The sequence below is a fragment of the Diabrotica virgifera genome, chromosome 10 (genome assembly GCF_917563875.1).
Source record: "Diabrotica virgifera virgifera chromosome 10, PGI_DIABVI_V3a".
In the NCBI taxonomy this organism is placed as follows: domain Eukaryota; kingdom Metazoa; phylum Arthropoda; class Insecta; order Coleoptera; family Chrysomelidae; genus Diabrotica; species Diabrotica virgifera.
This window is the reverse complement of record NC_065452.1, coordinates 116,367,347-116,394,911: the sequence shown is the minus strand read 5'-3', so window position 1 is coordinate 116,394,911 and position 27,565 is coordinate 116,367,347. Positions and strand designations below refer to the sequence as shown.

The 27,565-nt window shown below is 31.4% G+C and overlaps 1 protein-coding gene across 4 annotated transcripts in view; it reads left to right on the top strand.

Moving 5' to 3' along the window:
- The window catches only part of LOC114336926 (mid1-interacting protein 1-like), a 108,321-nt gene extending 82,317 nt beyond the window's left edge, over positions 1-26,004 (top strand). For 3 of the 4 annotated variants that reach the window (XM_028287313.2, XM_028287314.2, XM_028287316.2), the window contains exon 2: positions 21,103-26,004. In XM_028287313.2, the coding sequence (XP_028143114.1) occupies positions 21,103-21,721 (619 nt within the window). In that variant the 3' untranslated portion in view covers positions 21,722-26,004. Of the gene's footprint in view, positions 1-4,586; positions 4,746-21,102 lie in introns of those variants that run through there. The other variant, XM_028287315.2, reaches the window with a different exon arrangement.
- Positions 26,005-27,565: the final 1,561 nt, after the last annotated feature.

Here is a 27,565-nt window from a genome sequence, read left to right as displayed (position 1 = left end):
GTAAACAAAAGACATTTTAAAATGTACATTTAATGTGTCGTATATGCGGATTTTGAACATATCGAAATATCCCAACTTGAGATATTAAATACACGATTTCTCAACGTCTCACGCCTATTTCTGACAAGTCTTGCCTTACTGCTTCAACAATTTCTTCTTTGGACTCTTCTCCAAACCAAAGCAAGCAAAGAGAAATGAGAATTGATAAGAAGATGAAGAAGGGACGTGCGAGGAACCAACTTTGAATGAAGTTGAAGAAATAGTAAGAAATCTAAAAAATAACAAAAGGGTAAGAGAAAGCGGTACTCCAGCTGAGATTTTTAAGGAAGACGGCGAAAGGCTGAAAGAAAGAATATTCCGCTTGATATTAACAGTTTAACAAAAGAAACTAATGCCGAAACAATAGACTGGCGCTTTTATTTGTTTATCGCAAAAAAGGCGATAAAACGGGGCGCGAAAACTATTGAGGTATAGAAGAAGTATTAGAAGTACCTAGTCTATAAAATACTTATTTAAAAAAATAATAGGAAAATTAATAAAACATGAAAACAAAGTTTTCGGACAAGATCAGGGAGGGTTTAGACCAGGAAGAGCAACTACTAGTTAAATAAGTATGTTAAAATTAATTTTAAAATAACAGCTACGAACAAATCTTAGGACTATAGATATATTTTATTTATTGACTTTAAACAGACGACTACAGACATACGACTCCAGAAACCGAAGGATGCCAGATGAGACCATGAAACATTAAAAATACCAGAAAATATTATAAGGCTAGTAAGAATGACGCTTAGGAATACGAGAAATGGGGTAACAATGAAAGAAAGCAGGCAGTACACAGTGAATAGAGGTTTAAAACAAGGGGGTGCGCTATCAACGAATTTATTAAACCTAGTATATGCTAGAATTAGAACAAATCGTAAGAACATCAAATATGGGCAAAAACAGGACTATATTCAACAGCAAGGAACAGTGCATAGCGTACGCGGGTGATGTGGAGATACTAGTAAGAACGAAAAAAAAACATCTAGAAACGTGAACTACACTCACCGGCAGAGAAAACGGGCACCCCAAAAAATGGGTCATTTTTAATGTCTTGTATTTCCTAAACCTGATGTCCGATTTAAGTAATTTTTCTAATATGTTATAGCCTTATTCTTTATCAATATCGCTGTAATAGTATTGTTGCTAGACAGGTACATTTTCATTGTATACAGGGTGTACGAATCAAACTGTGTTTTTTTCTCAAACTTTGGAACACCCTGTGGAATGTTCTAGCTTTTATAAAATACTAAAATTAAAACCCAACTATAGCCACAGATTTTCTTAACATTCTGTTTTTTTATTCATTCACTTATGTTGGATAATAAAAGTTAGGCACTTTAAGAACTACCCCTGTTTTTCGTCAATACAGGGTGTTTTTCAATAAGTACGGCAAGCTTTAAGGGGTAATTCTGCATGATAAAATAATGACAGTTTGCTTTATAAACTTATGCCCGCAAATACTTCGTTTCTGAGATAGGGGGTGTTGAAATTGTTCTTACAAACTGACGATTTATTTATTGCTCTAAAACGGTTTGTGATATGCAAATGAAATTTGGTAGATTTTAAGAGCTAGTTATTGCGCATTTTTTGGCATACAATTGAGAATTTTATATTCACCATTGGCGTGCATACGGGATATATCTAAAATATTTATACCCGTATGCACGCCAATGGTGAATATAAAATTCTTAATTGTATGCCAAAAAATGCGCAATAACTACCTCTTAAAATCTACCAAATTTCATTTGCATATCACAAACCGTTTTAGAGAAATAAATAAATCGTCAGTTTGTAAGAACAATTTCAACACCCCCTATCTCGGAAACGAAGCATTTGCGGGCATACGTTTATAAAGCAAACTGTCATTATTTTATCATGCAGAATTACCCCTTAAAGTTTGCCGTACTTATTTAAAAACACCCTGTATTAACGAAAAACAGGGGTAGTTGTTAAAGTGCTTAACTTTTTTATTATCCAACATAAGCGAATGAATCAAAAAACAGAATGTTAAGAAAACCTGAGGCTATAGTTTGGTTATAATTTCAGTATTTTATAAAAGCTAGAACATTTCACAGGGTGTTCCAAAGTTTGAGAAAAAAACACAGTTTGATTCGTACACCCTGTATACAATGACAATGTACCTGTCTAGCAACAATATTATTACAGCGATATTGATAAAGAATAAGGCTATAACATATTAAAAAAATTACTTAAATCGGACATCAGGTTTAGGAAATACAAGACATTAAAATTACCCATTTTTTGGGGTGCCCGTTTTCTCTGCCGGTGAGTGTATAAACATGTAAATTTAAATCCAGAAAAAAATACAGTTTATGTAGAAATTAAGGCAATAAAGACAACGAAAAGTTGAGAAATGTAGCAGAATCTCGATATGGAATCAATAGTGGATATGTGTTTCATGGTTCAAAGACCCGAACCAATAGTCTAAGAGCTAGTGAACCCTCCGACTAACGGTCTTCCTGTAAGGCTAGAAATTTGTATAGTGATAATTCATAGCACACCAAGGCTAAAAACCATGACCTGGCAGGCATTAGCCCTGCACGTGTATCTACCAGGTGAATCGAAAAGTGCATAGTTTAGGGGAAAAATAAACTTTCTCCTGTAAAGTTTAAATTTAAGTATGTGTTTGAGTAAGTCATTTAGAACAAATGTGTACAATGACAGGCGATTCTGAAGAGCATAAGGCCGCCAGGCGAGGGGAAAGATTAGAGGTTTTTCCTAATTTTTTTTTTGTATCGAACACAAAGTTTTTTTAGGTTTTTTGAATCATTCCAAACAGAAAAGGTCTTTAGTGACTTTTCTCTTAGGTTAATAGTTTTTGTTATATAAGCGATTAAAAATTTTGAAAATTACGAAATCGGCCATTTTTAACCCTAAATCGGACATTTAACTAAAAATTTCAATGTTGCCAAGGTAGGTAGATATTCTTTAAACACTGATTGATGAAATCTCGAAGAGTTTTTTGCAATACAATATCGAAAACCCCTTTGTTTTTAATTGATAATCAAGCGAGCGCGACACTGTAGTATAAATGAGGACGTTTGAGTTTGCATAAATTCATTATCTCGAGAATGGGCAAATTTGAAGAGAAATCCTCAGACAGGTCGATTTTTATTTTTAAATTAGGACTTTTTGGCGTACATATAATACTAGTGACGTCATCCATCTGGGCGTGATGACGTAATCGATGATTTTTTTAAATGAGAGTAGGGGTTGGGTGATAGCTCATTTGAAAGGTTCTTTAATTCTCTATTCAGTAATATAAACCTTAACATAATTATTTATACAGGGTTTAAAAAATAATGTTTTCTTCTTTTTGTCTAAATTATTTTAATAAAAATTTTTTTTTTGTACACCGTGCATAAATAATTATGTTAATGTTTATATTACTGAATAGAAAATTAAATAACCTTTCAAATGAGCTATAACACAACCCCTACTCTCATTTAAAAAAATTATCGATTAAGTCATCACGCCCAGCTGGATGACGTCACTAGTATTATATATGCCAAAAAGTCCTAATTTAAGAATAAAAATCGACCTTTCTGACGATTTCTCTTCAAAGTTGCCCATTCTCGATATAATAATTTATGGAAACTCAAACGTCCTCATTTATACTACAGTGTCGCGCCCGCTTGATTAGCAATTAAAAAACAAAGGGGTTTTCGATATTGTATTGCAAAAAACTCTTCGAAATTTCATCAATCCACGTTTAAAGAATATCTACCTACCTTGGCAACATTGAAATTTTTAGTTAAATTTCCGATTTAGGGTTAAAAATGGCCGATTTCGCAATTTTCAAAAATTTTAATCGCTTATATAACAAAAATTATTAACCTAAGAGAAAAATCACTGAAGACCTTTTCTGTTTGGAATGATTCAAAAAACCTAAAAAAACTTCGATGCAAAAAAAATAATTTTAGTTAAAACCCCTAATCTTTCCCCTCGCCTGGCAAGGTCTTATGCTCTTCAGAATCGCCTGTCATTATACACATTTCTTCTAAATGACTTACTCAAACACATACTTAAATTTAAACTTTACAGGAGAAAGTTTATTTTACCCCTAAACTATGCATTTTTCGATTCACCTGGTAGATACAGGTGCAGGGCTGATGCCTGCTAGGTCATGGTTTTTAGCCTTGGTGTGCTATGAATTATCACTATACAAATTTCCAGCCTTACAGGAAGACCGTTAGTCGGAGGGTTCACTAGCTCTTAGACTACAATCCGAAAAAAAGTTGGGGGAGAAAAATGTTTTATGTAAATAAAACAGCCACCTTATTATCTAAGTAGGACAAAATAATACAATTGATTTCACTTTCGACCATGAGGTCAAAGCATGTAATATCACACGATCTTAGATCTATTATAAAAGTGACCAGCTAAGTTAATCATCGTAACTAAGCGGATTTTTGATTTGATAAAACAATCCTAATTGATAAGCGGACATCAGATTAATAATCAGCTAACAGCCGAGTGACAAATGATTGAATAAAAATTAACTGGAATTTTTGAACAACAAACTATTATGTAGCAACAGCTCGCTTAGTGAGGTTCGATCCTTAGTGTTTCTGGTACTTAGAGATTTTCGAATACGTTCTTCTGCTTTCAATTTAGCAAACAAAAGTTATATTGATATAGATGAAAACAGAACATACAGAATCTATGGATGCTGAGTAAGTGCAATATTTAATATTTTGGTTTTTAATGTTATCATCATTTTTTTATTTGTTTGTCATTTCCATTGTTTTCATAAAAGCATTTGTTGCTTATATCTATTTTTCTTTAATAAAAATATTGAGAAAATGGACAAAACTGTTTCGAGCGGAAACAAAATTAAACTAGAAAATAAATATGTATTTAGAAGAGGTCTGCTATAAGAAATTCCTGCCACAATTCATAGAAAGGGAAAAGAACAAAGACAAGCAATCCCCAAAAATTTTCTTTTTAAAAAAGATTTTTTTTAGTTTTTATACTTTAGAATAGTATGTAATTCCTATGCCATCTCATCCTAGAAATCTATCCAGTCCATCTTAATTTCTGTACCTTAATAACTTTCACAATATCTGGATCTGTGTGTAGCTGGTATAATTTAAAGTTATATCTTCGAAGTCATAGACCGTTTTCATTTACGACCCCAAAAAACTTTCGAAATATTTTTCTCTTAAAAATACCAAGTAGTCTGTTGTCGTTTTGGGATAAAGTTCTTGTTTCAGCCGGATATATTTTATCAAAACCAGTCTTATTAAGGTTTTGTAAATGTTAGTTTTTTATTGCTCAGATGTTTTGGAAAACCATGGAGAACTCTCTGTTCGCTATTGCTGTAGGACTTTTTACATAGTCGCTCGTGGTGTTTGTTTTATTTACTAACGATGCAAGATATGTGAATTCTTTGACTTGCTCAGAGGTATAGTTTTTAATTTGGATTCTCTGTTTAAACATTTTAAGGGTTTTTAGCAACCAACATATATTTGGTTTTTTCCTCGTTTACAAGTCTTAGTTCACTTTCCACGTTTGTAAACTTTGTAAAACACTACACTACGTCCCTCATACTTCTACCCGCTGTGGCGATGTTTTCAGCAAATGCGAGAATTTTTGTCGATTTATTAAATATGGTTCCATTCAATGTAATATTTATCTGCCTGACTGCCTTTTCCAAGGCAATATTAAAGAGGAGACACTCTAGCGCGTCTCCCTGTCTTAAACCATTATTAATATTAAAGAATGTAGACTTTTGTCCTTGATCGCACGGGCTTACGTTTTGCATTGTTATAGTGTTGTCAATTTAACTAACTTAGGTGGGATTCCAAAGTCTACCATTGCATTGTATTGCAGTTCTTTTAACAAAGTCATAGGCGGCTTTGAAGTTGACGAGAAGATGGTGTGTACCTGTATTATAATCTAGTGACTTTTCTCAAATTTTCCTATGTGCGTGTTTCAATAATTATTGTGTATTTTTCGTGGGTGTGTATTTTTCAAAATCTACAAATGTGGAATATTATTTGTGTTTATAACCAAGAAAATCAAGTATTCCTATTTTGCTATTGCTCAAACATAAAAATGTAGTCAAACAGTTCCTAATCACCAAATTTTCGGAATATTTTTAATCTATTAAGGAAGACTGAAAAACGAAAATCTAAAGCCTTATAATTTTATCTTTGTTTGATAAAATCAACAGAGTTTGATCAAAATTTATTGCCAAATGATCTGGTGTATGTCCCGACTTCATGGCTATTAAAATAATGATAGGTTATCAGTGTTGCATTACTTTTATCTATAGGTTTTTATCCTATCTCATATTTCAGGCTGTTTTCTCATTCATATCTATATTATCTATTCCTTCCTAGATCTGAAAATTATTTTTAAATGTTTTATTTACTTTGTCTATTGTTCATTCACACCATTAAAGGCTGTCCACCATAAAGAATTCTTAGATTATTGTCAACACCTATATTGACCTTAATATCTTTACTTGGTGTGTTGTTGATGTCTCTTTCCAGGTTACTAAAATTCCAATTAGAAATTACTGTTAAAAAAATATTTATTTTTACTGGTTGCGATGTACATGAGGTATTTTATTATTTATTGACTCAATTGTATAAACATGCTACAAAGGTGTACATAATGCATATTTAAAAAAATATTTGTTGCATAACATAGTTTGAAACTTTGAACCTTAGATAGATTTACGTATATAATGTGACATTTGTTTCTTTTTGTTCCAATTACCGTAAAAGCTAATAATATATTTAAATAGTCCTGAAAGAACCTTGAAATATTCATAGATAATAGGGATAATAGGTATAATATACTGCTAATATAAGACAGTTCAATTTAAAACAATCGATAGTATAAAACGTAGATTGGAACAAACTAGTGAAAACACCTCTTCAAGCGTCCTTTTCGATCAAACAAAAACTTTAATAGAAATTGAAGGTTTAAGCGAAGTTTCATAATAAGTAGGTATTGTACCCTCGGAGATCCGTGGAAAAAATTTACACCCAAAATAACAAAATTCAGCTTGGCAACACTGTGCGAATGTTGATAGTAACATATCCTTTTTAAGATAAGCACAACTGTAATTTAGTCCAAACAAATTAATATATTTTTTTGCCAACAAAAATGAGATTTTTCAACCAAATAATGTTTCAAATATGATGTGCAAAATAATTTTTAATTGGGTTCTGCTAATGGGCTTGCTTTTTTTGTCATTAAAGTAAAAAAAACTAAATTTTACTCATTAAATCAATGTTATCCGGTTATCGTCTTAATTATTTTAACTGTACTAATATCCCTTGAGTAATTCTGAATGATGAATAGGTCGTTAAAACATTTTATGTCTAGCGGCTTCTGGAATATCTTAAAAATATCGAATTTCATTGATAAAATGCGCATATTCCACCGATCTTCGCTTCGACAATACTAGTGATGTAACGAATGTCATTTTTTGAACATATGCGAATATCTGCTACCGACATTCGCGAATGCGGATGCGAATGCGAATATTCTGGTTTATTAATTTGTGTCTATTTTTGACATGTTTTCTAAATTTATAATGAAAAGTTAATTGATATTTAGTGTAAATCAATCTGAATCTTAAGCTTTAGTACATAATACCAAATAATAAAATAAAGTGAAGGCTGATAATGTGATTGTACAAGGTAAAGTTGCCATTTCTTAATATAAAGAAGATAAGAAATTAACAGATTTTGATTTTGTCAACCTAATATTATCTTCAAATTATTTTTTTCTGATATTTTATATTCGCAAAACATTGGCACAAATTTCTCGAAACGAATACGAATGCGAATATGCAAAAATATGCGAATATTCGCGAATGCGAATACGAATATTCGTTACATCACTAGTAGGTACTCGTAAAGCTACAAGAATACCAAATAATAAAAGGAAACATTTACGAAATGACAGTTATTCATGGAGATAAATGCCAGTAATAAAATTGAGGAATCGAGAAAATCAAATATTTCTCACAGTGTACATAACTGTCAATTATTAGTGAAAATCTACAAAGGTGATAAAAGACAAAAAGGAAGACTAGTTAAAAAAATTTTAAACAAAAATTTTATATTAGGGATGATAAAGGGTGTATTCATAGTACGTTATAGAATTCTTCTTCCTCTTTTTAGTCGTTAACCTGATGCAGGTATCGTGATATCATGAAGCTATTATCTAATTTTTTCATTGATCCTCCATTTTTTTTATCTTCTGCCATTCCCTGGATTTTTTTGCCTTCTACCTTTCCCTAGATGGTAAGTTTTTAAGGACCATTTCTTCGAAGTAGGTATATGTCCAAAATAGCCTATTATTTGTTTTGATATTTGTAGTCTTGGTATTTTCTTTATAATTAGCCGGTTCAGTACAGTTTCATTTGTTTTCGGGCCACCCATGGTATTCTTAGCATTCGTCTCCAGCAGTACATCTCAAATACATCTATAATCCTTTGATTTTCACCATAAGGGTCCAACATTGTGATGCATAAGTGAAAATTGGAAAAACTAGACTTCGTACCAATCTCATTTTTGTGTCGATAGAGCTTTTTGCAATTGCTAACCGGCGCTTTATTTCTTCAGTACAGCTCTCCTTGTTAGTTATTAAAGAGCCCAGATACACACATTTATCTACAACAGTGATATTGTCTATCATTGTTACATGATTTTGATTGTTGTTAGATCTGTCAATTATCATGATTCTCGTTTTATTTCAAGACCCATCGTCAAGCTTATTTCTTCATTCCATTGTAGCAGGTGAATCAGTTCAACCTCGGGACTAGTGAGGAAAATTGTATCATCTTTATATCTCAAGTTGAAAATCTTCCCGCCGATAGTGACGCCACCGTTCCAGTCCTCAGTAGCTTTCCGCATTATTCATTCACCATAATTGGGCTTAGTATACAGCCACTATGAAGTGCAGATTATATTCCAATATTGAATTATCTGGATTTTTCTATAATCTGCCATACGTTTAATGTATAGAATAAAAACCAACAATAAGAAAATAACAATATTGAAATATAAAAGTTGGTAAATTTGTACTATTCGTCTTACTAATGAAAGTTTCGGTATTTTTTATGGAATAGAATAGAAATACGCTTTATTGTCACTGAAATTTTTTACAATTTTATGGACAAAGCGTACATACAGTCAAAAGAAAAATAATATCAATAACAAATAACAACTACAATAATTTACTAAAATGAGATAAATCGTCAATATACAGTATATAAGCTATAAAAGCAAAGACAAAAACAATTTATTGCAGAATTTATATAAATTGAACATACTTACAACAAATAAAATATAACATTAGGAACTGGCAAGTTTAAGCTACTGCGTATGAAACCCAATTTTCTTAGTTAGGTATTCATTAAGAAATTCTTCCATTGAACAATATGGTCTTTTAGATAGGCTTTTGTCATTTTACGGAACTTTGGGAAAGATGTTGCAGATTTAAGTTGTAACGGGAGATGGTTGTAAGTTTTTTTGCGGAATATAATATAGATTTCTTTTGGATGGGATCGGTAAATAAATATCAAAGATTGAATTTCTGGTGGAGTAAAGATGATTGGGCCTTTCTGGAAAGACATGAAGGTGTTTACGAATTAAACAAACCGTTTCTAGAATATATAAAGATGGAAGTGTTAAAATTCCGTGATCTCTGAAGTAACTTATGCAATGTGTAGATCTTTTGAGACCAAACAGATATCTTATTGCTCTTTTTTGCAATTTAAAAATAACATCAAATTGAGCAGCTGTACTAGAATCCCAAAAAGGAAGACCATATCGAAGATGAGACTCGAACAACGAAAAATATGTTATTTTAGAAGATGCTAAATTGAGTAACCTTGAGACAGATCTTATTGCATAGCAAGATGAGGCGAGTTTCTTACTTAACGAATCGATATGAAGGGACCATTTGAGGTTGCTGTCTAACAAATACCAAGAAATTTTACAGAATCAACGGTACTGATCTAGCTGTTATTAAGAGACAAAAGTTGAAGAGCTCCTTTATAGGATAATGCTACTGTTTTATCTATGTTGCAGTAGATCCGAAGTTATAGTTTCATGAAGAGATGCAATAGTTGAGTTGCTCCAAATGATACTGGTATCATCAGCAAAAAGAAAAATGTTCCCATTGATTTTTAAGTTAGTGATGTCATTTATAAAGATAAGGAACAGAAGAGGACCCAATACTGAACCTTGTGGTATTCCACATACAATGTTTTTGAGACTAGAGTCAGTATCATTTGCTCTAACTAGTTGTTTCCTATTACTCAAATAGGATTGCAACCAATTCAAAGAAATACCTCGAATTCCATAGAAATTTAGTTTTTTAATCAAGATGTCGTGATTTACACAATCAAAAGCTTTGGCATAGTCACAGAAAACATTTTCAGTGTAAATATTATTGTTTAGTGCTTGGTAAACTTCATGTAGTACAGACACATGGCATCAGTGGTACATTTATTAGTTAAAAAGCCGAACTGATTTTCTGATAAAATGTTGTTATCAACGATAAAGGACATAAGTCGAGTTTTAATGAGTCTCTCAATAATTTTGGAGAGTACGGGTAGTAAGGCAATAGGTCTATAGTTACAGGCATCAGATTTTTCACCACCCTTGTGAAGAGGAATAATAATGGCTTTATCTATATCTTTAACCATACTATATTATTATCATACCAACTGCGGCTCATCGAAATGTTTTAAATTTAAAATAAAATAAATCACGTATATATTACATAGCAAATAGCACCTTTGACCTATGTAGTACCTAGTGGAAAGGTCGCTCAATATTAATATTGACTTAATTTTTTGTGTAGTTAATGGCTAAACGCAGTAGACCTTTTAGGCCCATCGCCGCGCCGGACAGACATTTCACGGTATTTCCGGTTCCGGTCTCTAGTTATTATTCTCCTAGTCTATGTATTCGTTTAGTTATGTTCTTTGAATAATTTTGAACGAAGTGCAACCGAAGTGCGCCGAAAGAGCAAAACACAAGGATTAATTAATTATATTACTGTAAGTACGCTTAAAATATCATGCTTAACCTAAATAGTTCAAATTCAAACATGCATAAAATCTGGAACTGATGAAAGTCTTTTAAAAGATAGAGGTGGGTGCTAACGTCCCAAAATAATGGGAAATTCAAAAAGTTTTAACATTTGATAAATTTCAACAACACTGAGAAAATTTAGGTCTCTGAAGGGTCGACCTGGACATGGCTCTGAACGCAGTGTATGTACAAGGCACAATTTAAAGAGAACTGTTAGTATAAAGATTTAAAAATAGTAAAATGCAGTTGGGCATAATACTGAAAAAGAAAACGAGTAAATTAAAAAAGGAGAACGAGAAAATGCAAAGAAAGGTGGTAAGTGTAAAAAGCAGACTGGAAATTGTGGATAAACATTATAAAAAAATAATATACATAGTTATGCAAGGTCTCTCCTGCAATTCTAATGAGTTCCTTGAACAGCAGTGGTAGATCTGCTCCAGAAAGATTTGGGAGTGCAAGTAGAAGTCAAAAAAAAATTAAAATCGGAAAAAGCACGTGTCTAATCTAATTTAAAAATCAATTGACAAAAACTGGTTATGCAAAATAAATCTAAATTGAATAATGGTATGGTGAGAGAATATACATTAGTCATGATATTACCAAACAAGAAACACAAAAAACTTACGAAACAGTGCATGGGAGAAAAACGAGATGAGTTAAAATACATATATGTATACAAAACAGTTTTGAGACCGACAGTCATATATGCCAGCCAAACATGGTTGCTAAACGAAACACAAGAAGAAAAATAAATACCTGTGTGGGAAACAGTGGCGTGCTGGCCATATAAATGAAACGGTGCAATCACCGAGAGGCCGCGGCCTCTTGAGGTCGGTGAAATAAGTTTTTTTTACAAAATTATCGGAAGTATCGAAAAACGATGGGATCAAGACAAATCGTCTTATGATGATATAAGCACTCTACATCCTAAAAATTTTGACAATAAAAAATATTACCACGTACCACATACCTTTAACGACATTTAAATCAGTTACTGAAAAATTAAGAAACTTTTATCCTACCACATCTGCGACTGCAATTAGAGAAGAAATCATCGATTTTACTGAGATAAATGGATTGTATTAAAAAATAGGACTTTGCAAAATACTGAAATTATAGAAGATTGAGTTAATGATGAATATGCTCAGTCTACAGAAAATAATGAAGGATTATATTATTAATCTAAGTGATAATGAACATGAAGTAACAAATGACAATGTTGTTGATACCGTGAAAACTTCCCCTCCATGTGGTGCTAAAAACTGTAAAGATTGTGTAGCTTGCTGTTACGCTGTTTTGCATGAGTACGACTTATATCAGTGTGCTTATCCAATAGTATAAATATAGTATATAGGTTAAATATAGTATATAGGTAAGCATTTATTAACTCTTTCAGTGATACAAGTATCTTGTGAAAGAAGCTTTTCAACGTTGAAATACAAGATCACTTGGAATCATTTATGCTAATGGCTAAAATAATGAAATAATCTGCGAATCTACTCAAAAATCTACTTTAATGCGGAAATTATTGATCGAGAGTTATTTATTTTATAAAATAATTGCAAAAGAATTTTTAGATTATTAGGTACGTTGTATTAACATTTAGATGTCGTTAAATTGAAGTGTTTGTACTGTACTTGTATGTATTTGTACTCTCTTATATAATAATTGATTTACTAAAATTCAACTTAATTCATAATTGAAAAATTCTCAAAATTTTACTTGACTTTTACATATCTTAATTACATTAAATTCATATATATTTATTAAGGAATTAAGTTTCTGTCTTACTGAAAGGAATGTTGTTATATGCGTGGTAATATTTATTATGTAAGATTTCTTATTCTTAAATAAAAAGACAGTAAATTTTAAAAAATCAATGAATTCAGTTTTATGTTTAATTTAAAAGTAATTTATATTTTTTTAAATATCGAAAAAAAATCCTGATAATAGAAGGTAAAATAAGGATGAGAGGCCGCTTTTCTATAAAATCACCGGTCCGCTTGAAAAGTTCCAGCACGCCACTGGTGGGAAAGGAAAACATTGAGAAGAATTTTTAAACACATAACGAGGAAAAGGTATATAGAAAAAGAACCAATGCTGAGATCGTGAGTCTTTTTAAAAGCCTATGATATCGGAAGTTGTAAATGCATCAAGATTTACAATGATTATGACACATTTAGAAAGAATAAAAGAAGAAATAATACCAAATATGTATATATATATATATATATATATATATATATATATATATATATATATATATATATATATATATATATTAATCAATACAGAGATGGGTGACAAAAGAAGAGTAGGTTGACCAAGGAACAGATGGTTCGATGAAGCAGAAAAAGTCTTTAAAGAGATAGGTGTCCGAAATTGGAGAGTAAAGACCGTAAAGAAAGGAGAAGAATTGTCAAGTTATGTGCCTAAAAGGCCTAGGTTAAAACTATACTCGGAAATATATAATAATTAATTTTGGATATAATATATCTCTATTTTAATTCATTTCTAATATATTTGCACTTCTTAGTCATTGAATTTTTATTACATCACCTACTTTTCTTTATTTCTACTGCAATTTTGTGTGTACACAATCCTAAGTTTCTGTCTTGGTGATAAATATAGATCGATTTTATTTTTAGCTGCCTTTTCTACCCCCAATTGCCTTATATTTTCTTTAAATGAACTCTTCCGGAAATTAACGACAGTGCAATGGCTTCTTAGGAATTTTCCACTGTAGCGGAAGTTTTATAATACGAACTAGCATATTTATAATTTTTACCAAATTAGACAAAAAACTTTAGTCTTTTCGGATATGTTTACTTTTCGTATAAGATGATCAAATATATGTTTCATTCAAATTTCGCTTCAAAGCCAAAATGTTAATATTAATTTTATTTTATTATAAAAGATTTTAATGTGATGCAACAGATAAGTATGCAGAGATGATTTCCACGATAAATTTTAAAAAATACTTGTTAACACAGCAAAAGATATTTTTTCTCTTTGTAGTATTACCAAAAAATTGAATCTTTTACCACGAAAGTATTTTTCTATAATTTTATCTATTTTAATAATTTATTTTAAATACCATTTTAAGTATGTCCCGAGAGTTGTTTACACATTTTTATTAGTTTAAGTTAATAACATTTTACCAATTTTGTTGCATATTTTTCAAAAATATCATCGACCTTCGTATTAAGTGATTAAATATAAAATTAGTCATGTCAAGCATTCGGCCAATGAACGTGATACTATCTCGTGGTTGTATATAATTGTTTTTATTTTGAATATTTGTCAAAATTCTTTAAATTTAAAAACTATATTATTTATTTTTATTGCTTTATGCTGCTATTTCAATTATTTTCCGCTATGTTCATATCTGAAACATTATTTATAAAGGTATATTATTATGTTTTTATAAATTTAGATCTTTTATAAATTTATACACATAAATCTTATGTTTCCGAATATATTCCTCAGCATAGTATGAATCATGTTTGTTCAAATTTTTGTTAGTTCAAAATCTTTCCACAATTCTGTTTTCTGTCAATTCTGTCAACAAATCTTATTTTGAAGCACCTATTTTGAACATAAGAATACACAGAAGGTAACCTGGACCTCCCCTGATGGAAGAACAACGAGCAGGTGGATCACATCTTAATAGATTGAAGACACGAAACAGGCGTAGTAAACTACAGAAATTTAGAGGCGCAAGCATAGACTCAGATGGTTGCCTATTATAGTAATCTCAACATTGAGGGCTAGAATTGCAAACGCCAACAAAGAAAATAAAATGACTAGAAATAAATAGAATATGCAAAAGCTGAGAAATGCAACAGTTGTAGAACGGTACTAGAAAAACATCATCAATAGGCTAAGGAATCAAAATGTAAATTAATAAGGCCAGAAAGATATTAACTCCTGCTGGACCAGAATAAAGGAAGATATTGAATCAGCAGGAAAAGATGAAATATGACCAGAAACTTGTGAATTTGTCGGTGAATACAAGAAATTGGCCAGAGAAAAAAATGGGGCCTACAGAAAAATGTTTACTCAACGAACTAGAACAACTGTAGAGAATTACCAGACCAATAAAAGAGAAGAAAAGATGATACACAAAAGAAATAAACGAAACCGCTTAAATAAGGTACTTGAATATATAGGGAATCGTAAAGGCCGATATGCATGAAGCCAGTAAGAAAGCAAGTGAAGTGGACAGGTTACTTGCCACTAGTTACTTGCCTTTTGTAAACGTTTGCTTGAGTCATATTTTACTTTCCTTGCCTTAAAATATGAGTCAAGTAATCGTTTACAAAACGCAAATAACTTGTGGCAAGTAACCTGCCCATTTCACTTGCAATCTGACTGGCTTCATGCCTTAAGATAGAAGAAAAGATTGAAAGCAACTACAAACCAATGCAGAAGTCTGAATGATGACCTAATAACAGCAAGGAAAGATGTATTGAATTGAAGGGTAGAATACTTTAACTGTGCACTTAATATAGAAGCAGAAGAAGAAAACCTGGAAGACGAAAGAAATGAGGTAAGCATAACAAACGAGTCGGAAGAGGACCCTCCAATTCTTCTTGAATTTAAAGACGCCGTTAAAAAATTAGCAAAAACAAATCTCTATACTCTTTATACCGGGTGTCCACTTATATTTTCCCCCATTTTAACTGCCTATAACTTCTAAACGGCTCAAGATAGAAATATGCGGTTTTCGCTGAAATGTTTTATTTTAGTAAAAGTTTTGTCTGAATGGATTGAATTTTTTTATATCGCTTTTAAATACGAAAATAAAAATGGCGGATTTTTGAAAAAAAAGTTGTTTACTTTTTTTTAATGGAACACCCAGTATATTTTTTTGTAAATTGAAAGAAAGGTCATTCACCTATCCAGCGATATAAAGTTTTTCAAAATCGGTTGTCAAATCACTTAGTAATTAATTTTTAAAATGAAAGGTGCAACGTGGATATCACATACAGTAAAACCTGCCATATCCGGATCAATGTGGCGACAGACCGATCCGGATATGAAAAAATCCGGATATCAAGACCACTACTTCTTTTACAGTCTCTGAAACGTTTTCTCCTTCATACATTCCAGTAATCAACGCCGTTAATAACTTTCGTCGATAGACACGTTTTATAGATTCTATAATACATTATTTCGCCATCTTTTAGTTCTTCTTTTAGTGCGTTGTCCAACAGCAGGACTACCTTTCTCGGTAGATTTCGGTAGATCCGGACGGCGCAGAACCGTCCGTATATGGGGAGGTCCGGATATGACAGGTCCGTATATGGCAGGTTGTACTGTACCTAAATAACATAACTAAGCAAATTGATATTATGTTATGTGATTTCCACATTGCATCTCTCATTTTAAAAATTAATTGCTCAGTCATTTGACAACCGATTTTAAAATTTTTTATATTGCTGGATAGGTAAATGACCGTTTTTTCAAGTTTTTAGGTAAACAACCATTTTTTATATTGCTCTTAAATAAAAAATGGCGGATTTAAAAAAAACGTTGTTGACTGTTTTTATTAAAACACCCAGTATATATTTTTTGTAAGTTGAAAAAAAAGGTCATTTACCTATCCAGCGATATAAAAATTTTTAAAATCGGTTTTGAAATGACTGAGCAATTAATTTTTAAAATGAGAGATGCAATGTGGAAATCACATAACATAATATCATTTTGCTTCGTTATGGTATTAAGGTATGTGACATCCACGTTGCACCTCTCATTTTAAAAATTAATTACTCAGTGATTTGACAACCGATTTTGGAAAACTTTATATCGCTGGATAGGTGAATGACATTTCTTTCAATTTACAAAAAAATATACTGGGTGTTCCATTAAAAAAAAGTCAACAACGTTTTTTTCAAAAATCATTTTTATTTTAATATTTGAAAGCGATATAAAAAATTCAATCCATTCAGACAAAACTTTTACTAAAATAAAACAGTTCAGCGAAAACCGCATATTTCTATCTTGAGCCGTTTAGGAGTTAAAGGCAGTTAAAATGGGGGAAAATATAAGTGGACACCTGGTATTAGCAAAAACTATATAAAAAAAGGTGGTCACGACACCATAATGTCGCTACAGAAGCTCATAAAAGAAATATGGACACAGAAATCCCTCCCCAGTGATTCGAGTATTGGAATACTTTGCATCATACACAAAAAGGAGATATCTTTGAATGCTCTAACTACAGAGGAGTTACACGTCAAAATGCAGCATATTCTCCACTATAAATAATATGACACCATTTATGCAGAACGAATAATAGGAAAATACCACAGTTCTTTACTACTTCTTGTCTTGGTCATTTGATTTTCTCTTCAAATAATTTATATCGTCTCTTATATCGTCAGTTATATCAATTATTTTTTTTATCTCGATATTAATGCCATGAAATTAATAACAATGTACACAAGATTCAACTGGAGTTTCCTTGACTTACATGAGATGTGTATCAGGTTTTTTGATACATATCTTAATTTTTAAATGGACGCTCATGTTAATCTAGCTCTATCCATCTATTTCGATTTTTAATTTACTCACAATTTATGCGTTGCCGAGGTATTTTGTCAGTCTTTAAAGTTTGTCGTTAAATTCAATTAGCAACATTGTTTATTATCGAATTTGTTCGCACTACGATTTAAGACATAATAAACACGCATAACCTTATAGTGCGAGAGAGGTATATGGTATCAATTATTTAGAAACTCTTTAATATGAGGTATGTTATTGCTATCACGTACGTACTTACCTTTTTTAAATTTTAAATCATATTATTTGGAAATCTTCTTGTGCAATATTATTTGTATAAATGTGTCCAACAAGGACATATTATATTTATGTTATATTATATTCACTTATTTTTGTGCAAATAATGTGACATATCTTAACAATAACATTGGTAGGTAATTAAGATGCTGATAACATAAGACAGTTTTTAAAACCAACCAAAATATTGTAATTTGGCAGTTCTATTTAGAAATTTTCACAAAATACTGAGGTTGTGATTGTATTTACATGGTGTCATCTCGTTTTAACTATAGGCAAAATATACAATAAGTTTGTACAATCTACTTTTTAAACATTTCTGACACATTTTTATTAATTAAATATGTTTTTAAGAAAACTATGTTATTTACTCCAAATGTACAAAAAAATCCTATATTTTATGGAACGTACGTTGTTGTAATAGAGATTAACATATGACAAGTTCTTGTAACCTTCAGATAAAATCAGTGATGTCTGTCTAAGAAGTAAACAAGGAAAATCCCCTAAAAACACGGTTACTGATGTGAAATAATTAATGAACGCGGTTGTTACATCCTAGATGAAGATAAAATAATTAGCGTCACCTAATATCCATGTTTTTGTGCGCAATTTAGTTCAATTCATAAAAATATGTTGTTTCCTTTTAATCTAATGATTCAGCCATACAAAAGAGATGACACACGTTTGTTGATACAGGTATGTACTCGTCCTATAAAAAAGATTAGATTACTATAACGTTGACTTTCATTGTATTATATTATTGAGTTATTGACTCATGCCAGATACCTACGATATCAAAATTATTGAGCTCTGGTGTCACTCCTTCCTTGTTATCGACTTAATACATGAGTATATCCCAAAAAGTTTCTCTTGCTCACCTGAATGTTGAAAGTAGTTTATTGATTTTATTATTGTATTATTTTATCTGTGACCCTCCACCCCTGACCACTTACAATAAGAAATTAAAAAATTTCTCGTGTATTTTTCCATGAAATCTCTTTAAGATCAAAGGCCATAAATGCTTGTGATTAAATTAAATTTTGTAAGGTCCTACCTTAACTCCACCTTCAGTGTTCGATGTGGCTTTCTTATCCTTTAAAACCATTAAACTCTTAAATGCAAACCATTTGCTCACGTAAAAATATCATCAACTCTGTCTCCTGAATGAGATTTACTTTTCTTCATATCCTTCGGATACTGTACTATTAAACCTTTAATTTTTTTCTTCTGCTACCTCTTTTTGTGTTTCCATTGTTATCGCACATGTGGGTAAATGCGTTACTCTTAATTTGACGATTTTTATAATCTTTGTGGTGACAATCCCACAACAAGATATTGCCTATAAATAAATATATTAAATGCATAGCTGCTTCCTTTGACGGCTCCATTTTTCCATAAAACTTAAAGCAAATCGCAAAAAATAAATCCCGTTTTGAATCGCTTCGGGGCCCATAATGTAGCCAAATAATAGAATCAAAAACATTGAGGACGCAGCTCCAACATGTTGCAAAAACTTTGTTATCAACATCTCTTCATCTTTACCGCTCACCGACGTGTAACAAACACCTTACTGAAATAACAAGCAACATGTTGATTTTTAATAGAATTTCGGCAACGTATTGAATAACATCGTTGATCACTGTGTGAGGACGGGTCTTACACATTCGACCTATTTAAAGTACATATTTACAGTTAATAATCACTGCGGGATAAATCTGGAAAGTATTGTGGATGCTCAACTAATTCGAATTCTGCACCAACGATTGCAGTTGTTGCAATTGCAGATTTATGGCTTATTATTTTCTGTAGACATGGGTTTTCTTGTATTCGCAGCACATATGAAAAACATAACAGTGGTTTTCCTTCAACTACTTATTTGACTCTCTATTTTTATATTATTATTAAAGCTATTTTTACTTGTTTGTGAATAGTAAAATATGAATATTTATTATTTATTTCCGATGATTTTTAAATAAAAATATTTGGTGGAATGAATTAGCTGCTGCTATAAAAACTATGTAGTAACAACAACTGAAATTTATGAAATAATGTCGTAAAAGACCTCACCAATCAATTTGTAAATTATTATATTTATTATTATTGGATTGCTCACTGATACAAAACAGTTAATACAATATCAAGGTTTTTTCCAACAAACTTCCCAAGCTTTCGAATTAATAATTATTATTGACAGAATTGGGAGCTGTTAATACGCAGGATTACACAGTCGGGTACTAGATGGACAGAGGAATATTATAAAGACAACAGAACACAACCCAGCAAAATAAAGCATAACCTAATATATTTATGTGCAGCCTAGAAACACGTGGCGATGTCGTGAATTAAAGAACGATTTGTAAGCATTGAAAGTTCTCCTGATTACTTCTTTCAATCGAAAAGTCAGATGCTTTTGGATGTCTTGGATATAAATTCTGGTCTGAGAAATAAATAAATTTTGTGCTTTCGTTGTCGTATGTGAGGTGGGCCAAAAATTGAACTTTTGCTTTTTGCTGAACAGATAACAATCCCTAAATTTTAAGTGTTTAAGAAAGCCTTTAGGTGGTCGAGATCCAAAGTTATGGTAGTTTTAATTTTAACTTTTTCCCACTTTTCGCATGGGCGAGTTCTTGAACCTTATTCTGAGATGGCTCATCATATTTTTCGAAATGAACCCGAGATTTTCACCTTATCTCTAGAGATTTCCGTACGTTTATTCCTTGCTGTTAATATTGATGAAAATTGCAGAATATCTCAATTGATTCTAGATTAATTGAGGCCTATAGAATCAAAACCAGCTATATCCATTTTGTCAGGAGGCTAAAAAACATTAAAAATGTAAATTTTCCAAAAAGTATCCGGCATTTCTCAATCAAATGGGCTTCAAGAAATATTATAAAATGGCACACTCGTTTGTCATTTTTCTGCATGCCCCTTACAGCTTCAGAAATTTGTACTTTTAGTTTGGATTTACCAGAACGAAAAATGTAGGATTTAGCACGTTTTAATTCTGATGGGCTCAATTGCGATTTTAAAAATAACCACAGTAATAATTTCTTACGCGCTTATACATTTTCTCATATAGATTTTAATTTTATTTAACTGCTTATATCATTTGGGCGAAGTGAACATTTTTTAATGAACTTTTCTTTTGTTACAGGAACTGCCTTCGTCGCATAGCAAGACACGACGACACAGAATTCTCTAACCAAAGTATCCTTAACGTCATGGAGAAATTCGTAAAGACCGTCAACAAAATGGATGAAACCATTTTAGTGCCTTGTCGTTTGATGGACCTGAAAGTCGGAGATGAGCAAGACCCAGCTTGTCAAAATTCAAAAACCAAATCATCCCACTCTGTACACCAAATTCTAAGTTCTACAGACCTGTTTGAGATCTACAATATGTTGAATGGGGTAAAGGACTCGCTGTTATGGGGAGGAGCTCAAGAGCCTCCAAAGAATCCTCCACCACCTACTACCGCAATTGTAACATCAGTAACTACTCCAATCGTCAAGGGCCACATCCGGCGACCCTCTTCAGTGAGTGTGACTTCCACAAATTCGTCATCTACTCTCAGCGATACTGATTCTGAGTCTGGCAGCAATGAAATCGATTCTGGAATCGATGAAACGTCCCAAGAGGAAGGAAAAGCCGAAAGAATCGCTCAAGATTTTAAAAGACACTTACATGGACTCACCAGTACGTTACGTCACATGACAGAAGCTGCTCAGTACCTGACCTGGCGTTACCAGTACGACATTGGTGGCCCTGTTTAACAAATCTTTATTTTAGGTCAATGGACTGATGTTTTATATTAATTATAGTTAATTTTTGGATACAGGGCGACTCAGCAGTTTGTGGGCAACCAGTTCATATTTGACACAAATTAATAAAAATACATACTATTCGCACGATGTTATAAGTCGTGACTGTGTGAAAATGAATGAATAAGTGAAAATAGTTTTTAGGTATTTGTCATATACTTTTTTAAATCTTTGATATTTATTAGTTTGTTTACGATTATTAATGAAAGAAGTAAATTAAATTATCTGTACTATATGTTGTCTTTTAAAACATAAATTTAGAAAGACATTTATTGCAAACTTATAAAATGTTACATTGAATTAAAGATGATATCTTTTGAGGTAGCAATAAACAAGTTTAATAACAATCTAGATTGTTTAAAAAGAGACAGAGCTACCACAAGAACATACATTTTCACAAAATGATACTGTGTATCAGTTTATTCCAATAGGTTTAGATTAATTTCTATTATGAAATAGTGTACTCAATTCTAAATTAATTTTTTTTCTGGTTTAATATTTTTTGTTAAAAATAATTGTTTCTTTGTTTCTAAACATTTTTAAATTTATAACATATTTAAATATCAGAATAGGAAACAATAATTTTGGAGTAGAAGTCTGACATTTGCCCAGTAATACGCTTCAAGTGTTTTTATCGCTCATTAATGTTACGAAGGTTGTTTGCATAGAAGTCTTATTTTCCATTAATAGACCAGGGCGCATTTGTAAAAATATTAGTACATTTGGACGTTGTGAGGTGACTCAAATTTTTTTGGGGAAATTGCTTGAAAATAAATCAAATAATAATATTTGAGTTATCCTCCCTCTCAAAAAGGTCCGGAACATTGTTTAAATAGTCAAAATGTCAAAAAATTAAGGAAAAATTCGATTTTTTTCTTGGTTTTTTCATTATAACTTTAAAAGTATTCATTTCCGAAAAAAGTTGTATTGAGATAAAAGTTGCGTAATTGAATTTCCTACAATATAGAATTGGTTAAAAATTTAAGAAATGGTCACCCTTCTTGAAAAATAGCAAAAATTGTGAAAAGAACATACAAAAACAAGTATTCGCATTTTACGTTTTTCAACCATTTATGCTACACTTAGGACCTTCATATTTCACCCTGAAAAATTTTATGATACAGTAAAACAATATTGTAAATTTCATTAAGATCGGTTTGATCGATTTTGCAAAATAAATTTTGCAATCCAGCTTTCGTAAAAAAAACTCATTTTTTCAAAATGTTACAGGACTGAAAATAAAGCAGATAGCAAGTTGAAAATTTTTTTGCGTATAGAAGTGTACTGTACCTGTCATTTGCAATTTCGCAAAATTAAAATCGCTTAACACCACGGCGTCAGGAAGTTTTTTAAATAAACATTAATTATTGGTGCTACGCGCAGGACAGCGGATAGGTTGCTCTGATTGGGCATTCCAATGACCTTTGATAATGATTGATAAATTTTAATTTTTATGACATTTCGATATAAATAAATAAATTTGTTTATTGCAAAATAAAAACACATACTCTATCCTTTGAAATAACACTTTTATTAGCAAAAACTTTCTTTGTTCATATATTTTAATTTAAATAATAAAAGTTTATTATTTTTAAACATATGCAATTGTTTAAACAATATTTCACAAACAATAATAAAATTAGTTTGATTTTTGTGGAATTAAAAAATTAAAATACAACAAAATATAGAGTAAGAAAATAATATATTAGATAAATATTGGAACAAATTTTGGTGGAAATCAACCTGTGTGAATCGAACACCGCTGTCCTGCGCATAGCACCAAAAATTATTGTGTATTTCAAAAATTTTCTGACGCCGTGGTAATTAATCGATTTTAATTTTGATAATTGCAAATGAAAGGTACAGTACACTTCTATAAGCAAAAAAAAAATTCAACTTGCTATCTGCTTTATTTTCAGTCCTGTAACATTTTGAATAAATGATTTTTTTTTGCGAAAGCTGTATTTCAAAATTTATTTTGCAAAATCTATTGAACCTTATGAAATTTACAGTTTTATTTTACTGTATCATAAAGTTTTTCTGGGTGAAATATGAAGGTCCTAAGTGTAGCATAAATGGTTGAAAAACGTAAAATGCGAATACTTGTTTTTGTATGGTTTTTTCGCAACTATTGCTATTTTGAAACTAGGGTGACTATTTTTTAAATTTTTAACCAATTTTATATTTTAGTAAATTGAATTGCGCAACTTTTATGTCAGTACAACTTCTCTCGGATATGAATACTGTTAAAGTTATAATCAAAAAACGAAGAAAAAAATCGAATTTTTCCTTCAATTCTTGACATTTTGATTATGTAAACAATGTTCCGGACCTTTTTGAGAGGGAGGACAACTCAAATATTATTATTTGATTTATTTTCAAGCAATTTCTGCAAAAAAATTTGAGTCACCTCTCAACGTCCATCTCAAAACAGATCCGCCCTGGACTATAAGGTAAACGCGCATTTGACCAAATCGGCTGGCAACGGAACGCACCGCTACAGCTCAGAATTAAATGCCATACGGCGTATTTATCGACAAAATCACGTAAGCTCAATGAGTGAATTTACGTATTTCATAGAAAATGGATCCGAAAATTATTATTGTTAGTTTGTTGTGCAAGGAGTGGAGAAATAACAAAGTAAACTTCCAAAAGGAAGTGCAATAAATAGATGTATGAAAATTGTGAAAAAAGCAAAACACGGAAACAAATTTTATCAATACTTTAGAGTGAGTTACGATAAATATCAAGTATACATAAACCAGAGAACTAAGAGACTCACAAATTTTCAATTCAGCGGGATGCTCTTGTTCCATTTGTAAAGTTAAACACGTAGATCCCTTGTTTGTGGAATTTCATACCTTGTACAATAGTACCCCGCTCAGCTGAATATAAATGAATCTCTTAGTTCTCTAGTTTAACTATAGCTAGTAAAAGCTGATGTCACAAAATAAAATAAAACATCTAGAATTTGTTTCATTCGAATACACACAGATATTAAATTTCCGTTCCGTTGCGACCGGTCCGGACAAGTGAGGCTTGCCTTTTAAGCGGGCTCCACACTCTCGGCGAAGTTACTTCGCCAAAGTTGACCGAAGTCCGAAGTACCTCTCTACACACTCGTTCTACTTCGCGAGGAACACATTCAAGCGATGCGATACCGACAAAGATCCCTTTGACTCGGACGCGCCAGACCGACAGAGAACGGAAGTAGAACGAAGCGAGGCAAAGTTGCACAAGGTGTCCGTCTACACTCTCGTACTTGTTGAACCTCGATCGACTTCGGCGAGAGTGTGGAGCTCACATAACATTTTTTCATAGAGAGTAATAATGTAACAGTTTGTAGTTTCTACCAGTTGTGATGTAACAGGCGTAACGCTATGTTATTTCACAATATGGAGAAGGTCTACTACTTCTTCATTTGTGACGAGATCTACCAGCGAAATTTCAAAAATTGTCCTCGAGATGGACATTTCAAACTTTTTTAGGTTCTATGATCTTAATTTAACTTCCATCAACAATAAGATTTACTGTTTTTGATTAAATAGTTAATCTAGCAAAGATAGACCAGTAGGTACTTCTTTAAATCTAGTAATGGTCAGCGTTTACATAGACCAATAATAGTTTATTAAGCTTTTTTCGGTCAACTTTTTAAGTCTTGTTTTTAAAGGAATGTTTGTATAACATTTTAAACCTTTGTGAAACATGTACCATTAATGTTGCTCTTCCACTCCTTTATAAAAATAATTGTTAAAATAACTTATAAAATTAATCTTGTTTAATGACTCGAAATATAAATTTTAATTTTCGTATAAGGTTCAGATTTACAGTATTAGTTATATTATAATTTTTAGAAATTTTTCAATTTCTTTTCTAATAACTACACATACAGCAAAAAGTATGCCTGTGGTAACGTTCATAAATTAAGAAGTTGTCGTTGCTTGAAACTTATGAAAATTTTGATAGTTTTTGCTGTATTGTCATTATTAAATATTTAAGTTATTTTTTTATTAATAAATATTCATTCAAATGATTTGTGTCAAATATACTGGTGAAAAAGGCAGAAAGTGCAGTTACTCTGTGTATAATTTGGAAAAGTGATAATATTTATATACTAGATTTATCTATTTTTGCTCATAAATTTATGAATCTATTTATTTTTAAATATTTAGTATTATTGTTTATTTTACCTCTGTATTGTTTTAATTTATAATAAATATTATTGAGGTTTATAATTGTTGTTGTCTCGTATACATTACTTGCCCGATCATCCACATCCTTATAGTCTAATATACGATAAGGTCGACCTGCACCGATCTGTTTAATGGATAAAAATTATTGGATGTTAGTATGTTAACAATTATAAAAAACAAGGGGTGCCCGATCTAGTTCTGTTCTGACTATAATTAATTAATAATTAAAAAATTACTTTTTTTAAATAAAAAAATTTCGATCTGACCAGATATTCTTTCAGATTTTTTGGATCATTCTAAACAAGAAAAATCTTTTGTAATTTTTCTCTTAAGTTGGTCGTTTTCGAGTTGTAAACAATAATTTAAAACTGAAAAAAGAACGATGACGATTTTCAAGGCTCAAAACCATAAGCAAAAAATATCATTTTTGAAATTACGAAGTACCTAAATTCATGTTCAAACCTTATTCTATCAGCTCTTGATAAATATTTTACACTTATTTCATTTTAAAACATTGTTTTTTAGTTGTTAATGACCGTTTTCCCTTAAGGAACCTTCCTCGTTAATAATTAAAAACTATATAGGTATATTTTATAAAAAAAACATTGCAAAGATTCTTATCGGGACCTGATAGAAGGTTTGAACTTGAATTATACTTGATTACAAAAATAATATTTTTTACTTGTATTTTTGAGCCTTGAAAATCGTCATCTTATGTTCTTTTTTCAATTTTAATGTCGGTACCCCTTTTCCTTGCCGACATCGCTTGGGTGCTGCTGGCTTTACTGTAAATTTAGCAGCACCCATTGTTTTTCGGAAACGGCTAAAGCCATAAATTTTTTATTTCCGTAATAAATTCTTGGTCTGAGTTTGGTCTTATCAAAAAGTGCTAACTTTACAGACATTCCATTTTAAATTGTTTATAAGTCGAAAACGATCAACTTGGAGGACAATTATTACAAACTACCTTTTTTGTTTAGCCCGGGTAGAATTTTTTTAAATTTATAAAAAAATTATTTTTAATTACTAATTATAGTCAGAACAAAATTAAACGGGGCACCCCTTGTTTTTTTAATTATTAACATACTAAATTGTATATCCAATAATTATAATTATCCATTTAAACACATCGGTGCAAATCGACCTACCGAATTCTATTATTACAATAAGTATTAAATTGTTGGCTCCCCTGTGAATCGCCGGTGATACAGCAGCTTCAGTCGCTGTTATACCAGCATAAATTTGCATAAACTTTATAAACCAAGAAATTTGATCACCGGTGATACATATGGTATCACAACGCAGAATCGTCACAGTATGATTGGCGTGCAGCCAACAGGTTCTCTTTATGGTGAACAAACCATAGGTTTGTTAGTATTGTCACAGTCAGGGCCGCCGAGAGGGCGGTACAACCGGTACATTTTACCGGGGCCCGGCGATGTAAGGGGCCCGACGTCGACCAGACCAAAGACGTAATTTTTCCGTTTTTTTTTTGCTCTTCACTTTATGCCCATGGTTTAATTAATACTCGGCTATTTTTAATATCATGACCTTTAATCGATTTGGTTTAAAATTTTAAGAGCCATAAATCACAGGAGTCAAA